This window comes from Coregonus lavaretus, assembly GCF_964263955.1.
Source record: "Coregonus lavaretus genome assembly, chromosome: 3".
Lineage (NCBI taxonomy): Eukaryota > Metazoa > Chordata > Actinopteri > Salmoniformes > Salmonidae > Coregonus > Coregonus lavaretus.
Window position 1 is genome coordinate 63,513,120 of NC_139990.1, and position 11,487 is coordinate 63,524,606.

At 41.4% G+C, this 11,487-nt stretch overlaps 1 protein-coding gene across 2 annotated transcripts; it reads left to right on the plus strand.

Annotated features, from left to right (window-relative positions):
- The first annotated feature begins 990 nt into the window (after positions 1-990).
- Positions 991-5,311, plus strand: LOC311106677 (interferon-stimulated 20 kDa exonuclease-like 2). Of its 2 annotated transcripts, none has more exons than XM_084149070.1 (4): positions 991-1,053; positions 1,522-2,413; positions 4,331-4,531; positions 4,708-5,311. In XM_084149070.1, the coding sequence occupies exons 2-4, from the start codon at positions 1,706-1,708 to the stop codon at positions 4,819-4,821; spliced, it is 1,023 nt and encodes a 340-aa protein (XP_084005196.1). In that variant the 5' UTR covers positions 991-1,053; positions 1,522-1,705; the 3' UTR covers positions 4,822-5,311. The 2 variants fall into 2 exon arrangements, with proteins under 2 accessions (XP_084005196.1, XP_084005197.1); XM_084149071.1 differs by having other exon boundaries at positions 997-1,053; positions 1,611-2,413.
- Positions 5,312-11,487: the final 6,176 nt, after the last annotated feature.

Consider the following 11,487-nt stretch of genomic DNA (forward strand, 5'->3'; position numbering starts at 1 on the left):
AGCACGTCGGATGAATCGTGTGGTGAATAAGGAAAAAGTGAAGTGTTTATCTGTTCTTTTGTTTTTTGAAATGGACTCTCCCTAATGAAGTGCAGTTAAGGTATATTAATTACAGAGTTGGAACGTTTATCCCAAGACCAATGCAGTGTGAACATTGTAAAGCTTTTGGTCATGTAGAAAGTGTTTGCAGAAGGGAGAAGCCGAGATGTACAAGATGTGGAAAATATCATATAATGTGTTATAAAAGTGAAGAAAATGTTGAAATTGCAGTGGGAATCATGAAGCCACGTATTCTGAATGCCCCACAAAGGTAAAAGAGAATGAGGTGGCCAAAATCAGGGTTGTACAGAACATTTCATATGCAGAAGCTGTGAAAAGGGTTGAGGGTTTGAATGTTACACCAGAAGAGTCCATGGTAGTGGATAGGCCTTTACTGCAGGCTGCAGGCGTTGTCTTACACCAAAAGGATCCTGACATTTTAAAAGTTAAAAAGGTGGACTTTGGCCTTTATTGCAATGGTGATAAAATGGCACTGCCAAGTTGGAGAAAATATCTAGGAAGATAGAAATCATTGAGATTGCAGCGGAGCGGTTCCGGGGGCTGAAAGATTTCACAGCAAAGGAGTTACATGGAAAATTAGCAAAAGCAGTATGACCTTATATTTTACATTTTAGTCATTTAGCAGACGCTCTTATCCAGAGCGACTTACAGTTAGTGAGTGAATACATTTTCATACTGCCCCCCGTGGGAAACGAACCCACAACCCTGGCGTTGCAAGCGCCATGCTCTACCAACTGAGCTACAGGTCCTAGAGCCTGAGAAGGGATATATGGAGAACTGGAAGAAGTGTAGTTTTGTTTGTTTTGGCAATGTACTTGTTTTATTAGGGTGGATTGTTAGTATCACTAAGTATAGATTTATTAATTTTATTTTTGGTTTCAAACCGTCCAGTTGGTGGCGGCAATACAACTTTTGGATGTAGCCGTCATAAAACCCACAGAAGAAGAATAAAGTAGCTGCTAAGGAAATATGAGCATGGTGCTTTATTTATAGGTCGGTGTAATTTGTTGTATAACGCTGATTTAAGCATGATACAGTTAAATTAGTCTGTCTGGAGAATAGAGTTTCAATCCCAGCTAGCTAATGTTCGAGTCGCTGTTTCGGGAAGCTTAGCATCAGAGCTAGCTAGCGAGTATTACTGTAGCTAGTTAGCTAGCTAGCCAAGGACCCAATTCTAGCTCGCCGAAGCCGTATTTTCTATTCTAATATCATCCTGACAGCTATCTAGCACGCTAATGTTTACACTACACGGATTACACATACTTGTCGAAAATACCTAACGTTAATTGTGGCTAGCTAGCTACGTGGGCTCATGTGTTCCATGCTAAGCTAGTACCAAACGAACTAGATGATATCAAACAGATGGCTAGCTAGCTTCTTTGTTTGTGACTAGAATGGTTTCCCACTATTTCAGACATACCAGCTGCTTTGTTAACATAAGTCAATTTTATTTTTGTCCAGGTATCACAATACGGCTTCAATTGATGTCATGACAATTGGGTCAGAATGACATTTGATTAAAACAAATATTTGACCCTAATCTTACACAGCAGTGAAGGCCTTCATGTCCTGTTGAAGGGAGTGGGACGTCAACCGTTAGTCAAAGAACAAACCCAGCTCCAGCTGAGGAAGATTCTCCTCCAAGATGTCGGACATGATGTTAAACCTGGACTGTTCTGGCAGCAGTGGACCCTGTAAAGACTCATCGGGAAGCAACAAACACAAGGCATTCATCAAAAGGCGGCGACTCTTGGAGAAAAAGGGTTACCTCAACAAGAAGCAGAGCCAGCACAATCACAGACAGGGGAATAAACATCAGGGGCCACCTCCCTGGCACAATGGGGCCAATTGGCCATCTCAACCCAATGCTGCACACAACAAAAGCTCTGCTCACACGCAGAATACTCACAGTAAAAGTTCATATCACATACCAAGTTCAGAGCATGCCAGAAGCTTCACTTCCAAGCCTGCATCATCCACAAGCAGCTCAACATCCTTGACCATCACTGTGAATAATTCCACCAATCCTGAGCAATCCACTTCGACTACCACCCCGGGGCACCAACCCCCACCCCCCAGGACCGTTGCCCACTGCGCCCCTTTCCCAGGTGGGTCAGCCCCCCTTTGTAACCCCCTGAAGTACCTTGCCATGGACTGTGAGATGGTCGGCACAGGCCCCAAGGGTCGCAACAGTGAGCTGGCACGATGCAGTATTGTCTCCTATGACGGAGACGTGGTGTATGACAGGTACATCAAGCCCACCAACCCAGTCACTGACTACCGGACCCGTTGGAGTGGCATCACCTGGCATCAACTGGTCAAAGCCATGCCATTTCAACATGCCAGGAAGGAGGTAAGAAGGCTCCCGGAGGAGAATGTTCGAAGGACGAGGAACATTTTCCCATGTAACCTTTTTCCATCGAAAAGGACCCAAGAGCATATCAAATTGGGTATCAAATGAAAGCTAAGAGTCTATATTTTGGGGAAATTAAGGCATATATACATTTTCCAACTATTTTTCCATCTTAAAAATGTGGTATTAGCAAAGGCTTTGATTTCTGGATAAACAGATGGAAAAGGGGTCTTAGAAAACATATACCAGAAAGTCTTAAAAGGTATCAGAAATACATAAAAACACAGTAATGTTGAAGTAAAGACCCCTTACAACTAATTTCAACACTTATATGTAGTTTTGGGTAAATTGTTTACCTTCTGTAAGTTTAAGAGATATTGACTTGTGCCTTGTAATTCCACTACCAAAAGCCCACATCTTTAAAATATGTTTTAACTTCTCTCCCTCATGAGGATAATGAAAGTTCACAGAAGTAACAAGTAATGGTTGACCTACCAATAAGTTATAGTTATTTTACTGATATCAATTATTCAGTTATTCAAACTTGTAATTCTGTTACCAAATGGCTAACGGAATTACCTCAACTGAGTTGGCTACAATTGGAAATCATAATAGTCACAAACCACAGTTGGGTTACCTGCTAATGTCCTCCCTTCCACTGGCATACTGTTATGTTAAGCTCATAACTGTTTTCTTTCTGTTGTCTGGTGGTCAAATCAAGAGTGTTAAAACAGTCTGGACAAGTCTCTCTCTCTCTATGGATATGTGCCATTCACTTCGAACTGGACTGTTTTTACAGCATGAGTGGTTGTGAGTAGATGCGCTTGTTTTGAGATCAAAGCGAGAGCTACATGTAGGGACGTGTACATTTGTTCAGATCCTTTGCTAGTTAGTGAGTTATTAGCCCAGTTATAGATAATTTGTAATCAGCAATGGGGGATTGATTGCGTCCTACAAGAGCGCAAAACATGTACATTTCTAGACATCTTTGAAAAGCGAGTCAGGTAAAGAGCTTTTTTTTTGTCTTAAAGGGGCAGTGTTGTATTTTGAGACAGGCTTGAATAAGCAAAGTAGCCAATAGGCAGAGGGTAGAATAATTTGTCTGATTCTCTGTAATAATTTGATGGGAATAATGATGCATTTTATTTTGTAACGTGGTTTCTTGCATCAAACACCACAACATTTTCAGTCACCTCCTTGTCTGAAGGACAAGTGGATAAACAGGTTAATGTCAAGTCCTGCATGTTTTTTTTTCAAAAGTCTCATGTAATGTAGGCCTACGTTGAACACCACACATTGGCTGCTACTGTAGGCTGAACGATAGAACAGCTATTTCCATGTTAAAATGTTATGGGATGCATTTTTGCCATTGTTTTTGATGGAAGGCCATTCTGGTAGGCATACATTATGATCTAATAGCCACAGTAGCCTACTTGGCCACTGTTAGAACTAACTTAAAGCGTGTACAGCCTCAGTGTTCACAGTAAACGCGCCGGAAGTTACACAGAATTTTCACAATGTTCAAGGTTGTGCTCAGCAGACCTGAAATTTGCTCAGTGATGAAAACATTTTGAGGGAACATTGGTTGTATGGTTTGTTAAATTTTGAAATCAATGGTTTTTGTTTGGCATACATATTCAAGTGAAAAAACTGAGTCAAAGCGTAAATCCGTTACCGTGGAATTGCCCCTTAACCTATTGTATTTGGACCGTCGCTTTAAAATCAATTCAAATTTTATTTGTCACATGCGCCGAATTCAACCGGTGTAGACCTTACTGTGAAATGCTTACTTACAAGCCCTTAACCAACAATGCAGTTCAAGAAATATAGTTAAGAAAATATTTACTAAATAAAATTGTTTTACTCTGAACATGACTATGATATAATTTGATCTCTTATTTGTATTTCCTCCTATAGATACTGAAGATCCTTGCAGGGAAGGTGGTAATAGGGCATGCTGTCCACAATGACTTCAAGTCCCTGAGTTACAGTCACCCTTCTGTCTTAACGCGGGACACCTCCCGCATCCCTCTCCTCAACCAGAAGGCTGGCTTTCCAGAGAAAGATGTTGCCTCACTGAAAAGACTCACCAAGGCCCTGTTCAACCGCAACATCCAGGTGAGAAGAGACTTCTATTGAAAGGGGATTGATTTGAATATAGTCTGCAGTGATTGTCGAGGTTGTTATTGTTTTTAGTCTCAACAAAAGTAGTAAGCTAATAAACCTCTAATAAACCTGTTATTGTGTAGGTTATGTTATTTTGTAGTTAAAATAAATTATCCTTGTGTTCTCAGACTGGGAAGAAGGGGCACTCGTCTGTGGAGGATGCCAAAGCCACCATGGAACTGTACAAAGTTGTGGAGGTGGAGTGGGAGAGGACCTTAGCCTCCAAATGTCAAAGCCAGTGAAAGTGGTGAAAGGGTTGAGAGATGGTGTGGATGTATCATGTTTCACATAATTTTAACATTCAGAAATCACTATCGGGTCTTCCACTTCTCACCTCAGCTACTTCTGTCTCTTTTTCTACTTCAGTTAAAAAAACAAAAAACAGTTGCCTTCAGGGTTGCAGTTGTTTATTTTGTGGTGGATAACCTATGCCACAAGATGGCAGTCCTCTGCCACAAGGGTGCAGTCTATTTCCTCGGTTTGATTAATGAATTCCTAACACAGGACTGTGAAGAAAAAAAATGCTTTGAATTGTCTAGAGTTATTTGTTCAGACATTTCTATTTTATATATTAAATTGTTAACATACAGTATCTCAGTACATCATGTTCAGTTAAGGGAGAAAGTAAAATCGATTTTAATACAACTGATATTGCAGTATAATGAACAAATAGATTTTAAACAAGCATTGTAATGGCAAATGGAAAAAAATTAATAAAATACTGTTACAAACTTTCAAGCCTACATGACTTATTGTGTAATGGTTATTATCAGAGGTAATTGTATGTCTGTCCAGGGACTTGAGATTGAACAGGGGTTTCCAGAATCTTTCCAAAAGGGTTCTTGTGAAAGTAGATTGTGGTCCTATTGACTCACGACTGTTACCAAGACACCATTCAACACAAGTGTGCCAGACCGGTGTGAGTACACTACGGCCCCAGTAGTCATTAAACAAACCTAATGTATTATGTCATCCAGTTTCTTTTCAGTGGATAATGTAGCAACGCATTAGCTCAACGGCAATACTCAATTAAAAGTATTTGTGTCAAAACTAGAAATCACATTGATTCATGTTGCTGTTGTAGACATTATCTGCTGGAGCTGACTGTAGACTTATACTTCAGTGCTGCGGGACCCATAGAGAGAGGCCCCTGTTGTACCATCTCCTTCCCAGGTCAGGGTGTGAACCGTGTGCTACTGCCTTTGGCTGTTCTGTTTTCCCCCCTCCCTCTGTGAAGACCTATGCTAGGTCTTCACAGAGAACCTTTCTGTTCTTCTCATGTCAGCCTTGGTCTACCTCTATTGACCGAGCAGGCAACTGAAAACCACGTACTCGCCACCGCTGGTGCCAGAGCTCCTGGTGGCTAAATCCAGGACATTACACCTTCTCGCCAGAATGTACCAGTGATTCTGAGAGGGCATGCCACTCTACAGTCCCTTGCAAAAGTATTCATCCCCCTTGGCGTTTTTCCTATTTTGTTGCATTACAACCTGTAACTTAAATTGATTTCTATTTGGATCTCATGTAATGGACATACATACACAAATAGTCAAAATTGGTGAAGTGAAATAAAAAAAATTACAGAAAAGTGGTGTGTGCATATGTATTCACCCCCTTTGCTATGATGCCCCTAAATAAGATCAGGTGCAACCAATTACCTTCAGAAGTCACATAATTTGTTAAATAAAGTCCACCTGTGTGCAATCTAAGTGTCACATGATCTCAGTATATATACACCTGTTCTGAAAGGCCCCAGAGTCTGCAACACCACTAAGCAAGGGGCACCACCAAGCAGGTCAGGGACAAAGTTGTGGAGAAGTACAGATCAGGGTTGGGTTATAAAAAAATATCAGAAACTTTGAACATCCCACGGAGCACCATTGAATCCATTATTAAAAAATGGAAAGAATATGGCACCACAACAAACCTGCCAAGAGCGGGCCGCCCACCAAAACTCACGGACCAGGCAAGGAGGGCATTAATCAGAGAGGCAACAAAGAGACCAAATATTAACCCTGAAGGAGCTGCAAAGCTCCACAGCGGAGATTGTCCATAGGACCACTTTAAGCCGTACACTCCACAGAGCTGGGCTTTACGGAAGAGTGGCCAGAAAATCCATTGCTTAAAGAACAAAATAAGCAAACACTTTTGATGTTCGGCAGGTAGCTTAGTGGTTAAGAGCGTTGTGCCAGTAACCGAAAGGTTGCTGGTTCTAATCCCCGAGCCAACTAGGTGAAAAATCTGTCGATGTGCCCTTGAGCAAGGCACTTAACCCTAATTGCTCCTGTAAGTCGCTCTGGATAAGAGCGTCTGCTAAATGACTAAAATGTAAAATGTAAATGTAATGTTCGCCAAAAGGCATGTGGGAAACTACTCTGGTCAGATGAGACAAAAATTTAGCTTTTTGGCCATCAAGGAAAACGCTATGTCTGGCACAAACCCAACACCTTTCATCACCCTGAGAACACCATCCCCACAGTGAAGCATGGTGGTGGCAGCATCATGCTGTGGGGATGTTTTTCATCGGCAGGGACTGGGAAACTGGTCAGAATTGAAGGAATGATGGATGGCGCTAAATACAGGGAAATTCTTGAGGGAAACCTGTTTCAGTCTTCCAGAGATTTGAGACTGGGACGGCGGTTCACCTTTCAGCAGGACAATGACCCTAAGCATACTGCTAAAGCAAGACTTGAGTGGTTTAAGGGGAAACATTTAAATGTCTTGGAATGGCCTAGTCAAAGCCCAGACCTCAATCCAATTGAGAATCTGTGGTATGACTTAAAGATTGCTGTACACCAGCGGAACCCATCCAACTTGAAGGAGCTGGAGTAGTTTTGCCTTGAAGAATGGGAAAAAATCCCAGTGGCTAGATGTGCCAAGCTTATAGAGACATACCCCAAGAGACTTGCAGCTGTAATTGCTGCAAAAGGTGGCTATACAAAGTATTTACTTTGGGGGGTGAATAGTTATGCACGCTCAAGTTTTCAGTTTTTTTGTCTAATTTCTTGTCTTCAAAGTGGTAGGCATGTTGTGTAAATCAAATGATACAACCCCCCCCCCCAAAAAAAAATTGATTTTAATTACAGGTTGTAAGGCAACAAAATAGGAAAAATGCCAAGGGTGGTGAATTATTTCGCAACCCAATGTATGCCAGTCTTCCCGGCTGCCACCCATTCACTGGTTACGTGGACCCTTGTTTAACCTTGACAGACATCTTGACTGATTTATCTTGACTCTTCACAATAGCTATCCACTGAGGTTAAAAGACGATTCATTTCACAAAAAATCTTTGACTTGTTGGAGCTTTCCAATGTTTCCTCTTGTCAAATGGTTTTTACCATTTCATGTCAAGGAATAAATTGTGTCGCATGCATATTCTCTTTTAACTCCACTCCCACTGGTGTAGGCACCGCAGAGTGGACCTTTACAAATGCCAGAGAAGCTTGAGCTCTAAATTCTGCCACAAAATGCCTGCAGGTGCCGTGCAGAGAAGTCATTGCAAAAGGTTGAGAAATGACTTTCTACCAACGCATTCATCAGTGACACAGCTGAAGAAGGATGCCGTCTGTGAGATGAGCCAAACAGGTTCTCATTAATATTGAAGGCAGTTAAGTATTACAGCAGTGGAACAATCAGGTCAGTGATCAGATTTAATCCCAGGTGGAATGCATGTATTTGTGCCATGAAGGGATATAGCTGAATGAATTGGGAAACGTTGCCTGGAATGAGTATCCCCTGAGCAAGTTATTAAAGTTGTCAAAGTTATAGGCCCCTTTCACTGACCTATTTGTAATGTAAAATTTATTTTCTGCAATTATGTTTTGGCCCTCACATTATCAATTATAACATTGACATGGATGGTCACAATAACCAAGAATGAACTAGACTGGGGGTGGGAAGTTCATGGCGGAAAAAAGGAAGCAGACATGAATATGGGGCGACTCTCTCCCAGCCAGCCTGCCATCATATCTATGCCTCTGGGCCTGCAGTCCAACAGCGGCGTCCGTCCCACTGGCTTCCCAGCACTCATGTTGACCGTCCCGCACCATGCCTATATGTTAAATTCCTCCACAGCCCGCCACTCAGCCACGACTGTCAGCTGAGCAAGGCTATGAACAAAGCCGTATTCACCCTCCCCTCTTACCAAGAGCTCTTGCTCAGCACTACTACTATGGCACACCCACTTCTCTAACTTCTCTAATTTTGACCATTAAAACCTCTGTGGCTGGCCAGCATCCACCCTCTGTCCACAAGTGGTGAGCATAGCAGACATGAATCATGACTGACTCTGCAGCCTGTCCACGCGAAAGCAAGGTCCTGCTTTGTGTCTAGTCGGAAATATGTACATGATCGTTTCCCACGTCCTTTCAACCTGTGTCATGTTTGACTTTTATAGGAAACTGGGTTAACTCTGATGGCTGTGAAAGGACAAATAGTTCCTCCACACACTCATATTGTTGTGCAAGTAATCCAATACAGGTCTTGATGAATCCCATAGAGATTTTGTTTAGTTGGGAACTGAAATTGCATAAGCATCCAAATGGAACTCAAAGCAATGTGATTGTGACGCTTGACCTTTGTTTGGCCTTTCATGTTGTCGACAGGTTGAGCAAAAACATCTGCTGTCATCCACAAATTAGTCAAGATTATCCCAGATTACTAACCCTCAATGAATCCCTTTGTGCAGGGGCACATAATGAGGATAATTTTTCACCATTAGCTGTTAACCCTCAGTCTTGGATGAATTGTTAATTTCTTGAGAGCCTTGCAATATTTCAGGGGAGCTTGTAGGAGGAGGATTTTAATGAAGATTCCTCTTCTAATTGTGCGTGATCAGCGATGGTCATAACTGGTCATATTCTTCATGACAGGCAATGAATAGGCCTAATCAAATCACCATGATATGTTCTCTTCTCACTGAATTTGGAGCATGGAAACAAATCATTTCAGTGGTTTACAAGTATGGTTGGTCAAATTAAACATTTATGCATGATTGCTCTAAATTGAACAATTGAAAGATTGAAAAACCAGCAGACTGAAGTGTTGTTTTGTAATTGTAGTATAGATAACTGGAGTATGTGAATGGGCGCTGCTGGTAGCCTATAGGGCTCTATTGTAGTCCCACTTCAGCATCCTCAGTGGTACCCTCTGCTGCGAGATGGTGTGGGATCATGGCCTTCACATGTGTCGCTTATCGGACCACACAGCATCTTGAGTCCTGCTTTGACACACTGACTTGCAGCGTTGAATTCAGGCTATTGACTTCTGATATTATTTCCCCCTGAAGTGATTCCTTCAACCTGCATCCTTGTGTGTGATTGATTTGTCCGTTTCGTTATTTCAATCGTAGTCTCCTGAGCATCTCTGTCACACACCCCCCTTTCTCCATCATCCCGCAAATGGGAAAGTGTTCTTGGTCGAAGGAAGAAAGTGGGCTGTTCAAGATTTTGCCGTGCATAATTCTCTGCCCCCTATTCCAATCCCTCTTTACGTTGCTTCCTTCGCTGGCGGACGGAGCTCAAGTAGTTCTTTACCCTTTTCAATTCAACGTGGGGGATCCTCGTACCTGACAACCCATTGTCTAATTTAATTCAAGTTTGTTGGAAAAATAATTATTAGAAGTTGCACCTGTCGAGTCTGATTCAAAAGACAAAGGTACACACAAAGGACAATTCGAGAGCGTCGTTTAAACGAGGTAGGTGATGGATTTGTAAATCATATATTTTTGGCATGTCCTTGATAAATATTAGAATACATTTCTGTCGCAGAATAACAAGTTTTGGTCATGAATTAGCCAACAAATGTTTTTTCGTTGTATAAATCAAACATAAAATGCTCAATACATTTTGCCATAATTAGAGCAAATTAGAGACATTTTCGAAAAACGTTTTAAACAATATAGCCTATATGTTTTTGTCAGAAATAAATAAATAAATATTTTCTACCACCTCTTTTAGCCTACTGTTATTGCTATGCTGTAGGTCAAAATGACAATTTTATGGAAGTTTATTTTGCTATAAAGTTGTTTTGATTTAAATACCAGGAACCCACAATCTCAATTATTAATGTATGGTATATAAAGCTAAAATAACATTTTTCTCATGTATTGTTTGCTGAGCACAGTTAAGCAGGATCCAGACAGATTGCACCTGCTACAGTGCTGTGTAATGATTCACTCCAAACTGATTTTATGATCAAACTGATTTGATGAAGTATAACATATGGGGCATTGGGCAATGCACACTGTTTTTGTAGGCCTACTTGTACCTATAGAAATACAAGTTGTACTCCAAACTGGCTACATATGGACATTCTGTGACAGGGAAAACAGTTTATTTTCCCCAACCAACTACTGTATTGACATTAATAACAGTGGCTTTGCTTAAACATATTGATTAAGACATAGATATCTCTGAACTGGGCATCAAAGGCTTGGACACAGAATGGAAGAGACTGCCTATCAGTTGATATTTGAGTGGACTAACATAGATGTTTTGTGAAATGGTAAGTGATAGTTACGTTGGAACAGGTAGCTAGCTAATTGCTCTACACCTCTCAGTCAGCATACATATTTGGCTAGTTTTCTTGATAGTAAGGGGCACTTACAATGTATAGGCTATTTCAAGCGATGGGTTGCACACATGAACTCTCATTGTCAATTTATCAACACTTCTGTTTCTGGTAGATGTCATTTTAAAAGAGCTAACATGGACCCATACAGTACATTGACCTAGTTTAGTACTATGGCCCCAATCAGGACTTGCCTGATACAGTACGTATGTCAACAAGCCTTGTACTTTTACATGGAGAAGTGGAACTGTAAAAGTCTTAGAATCAGAGATTTGCGTTTGCGTGTGAGAGAACCCCCAAGCCCAGTCTGGCCCTTGGATGTACTCATCACTCTGGCC

Excerpts from the sequence above, each read along its gene's own strand:
- LOC311106677 (XM_084149070.1), top strand. The coding sequence starts at position 1,706 with ATGTCGGACATGATGTTAAACCTGGACTGTTCTGGCAGCAGTGGACCC. Across the intron at positions 2,414-4,330 it reads TTCAACATGCCAGGAAGGAG|ATACTGAAGATCCTTGCAGG; the intron begins GTAAGAAGGCTC and ends TTCCTCCTATAG. Across the intron at positions 4,532-4,707 it reads TGTTCAACCGCAACATCCAG|ACTGGGAAGAAGGGGCACTC; the intron begins GTGAGAAGAGAC and ends TTGTGTTCTCAG.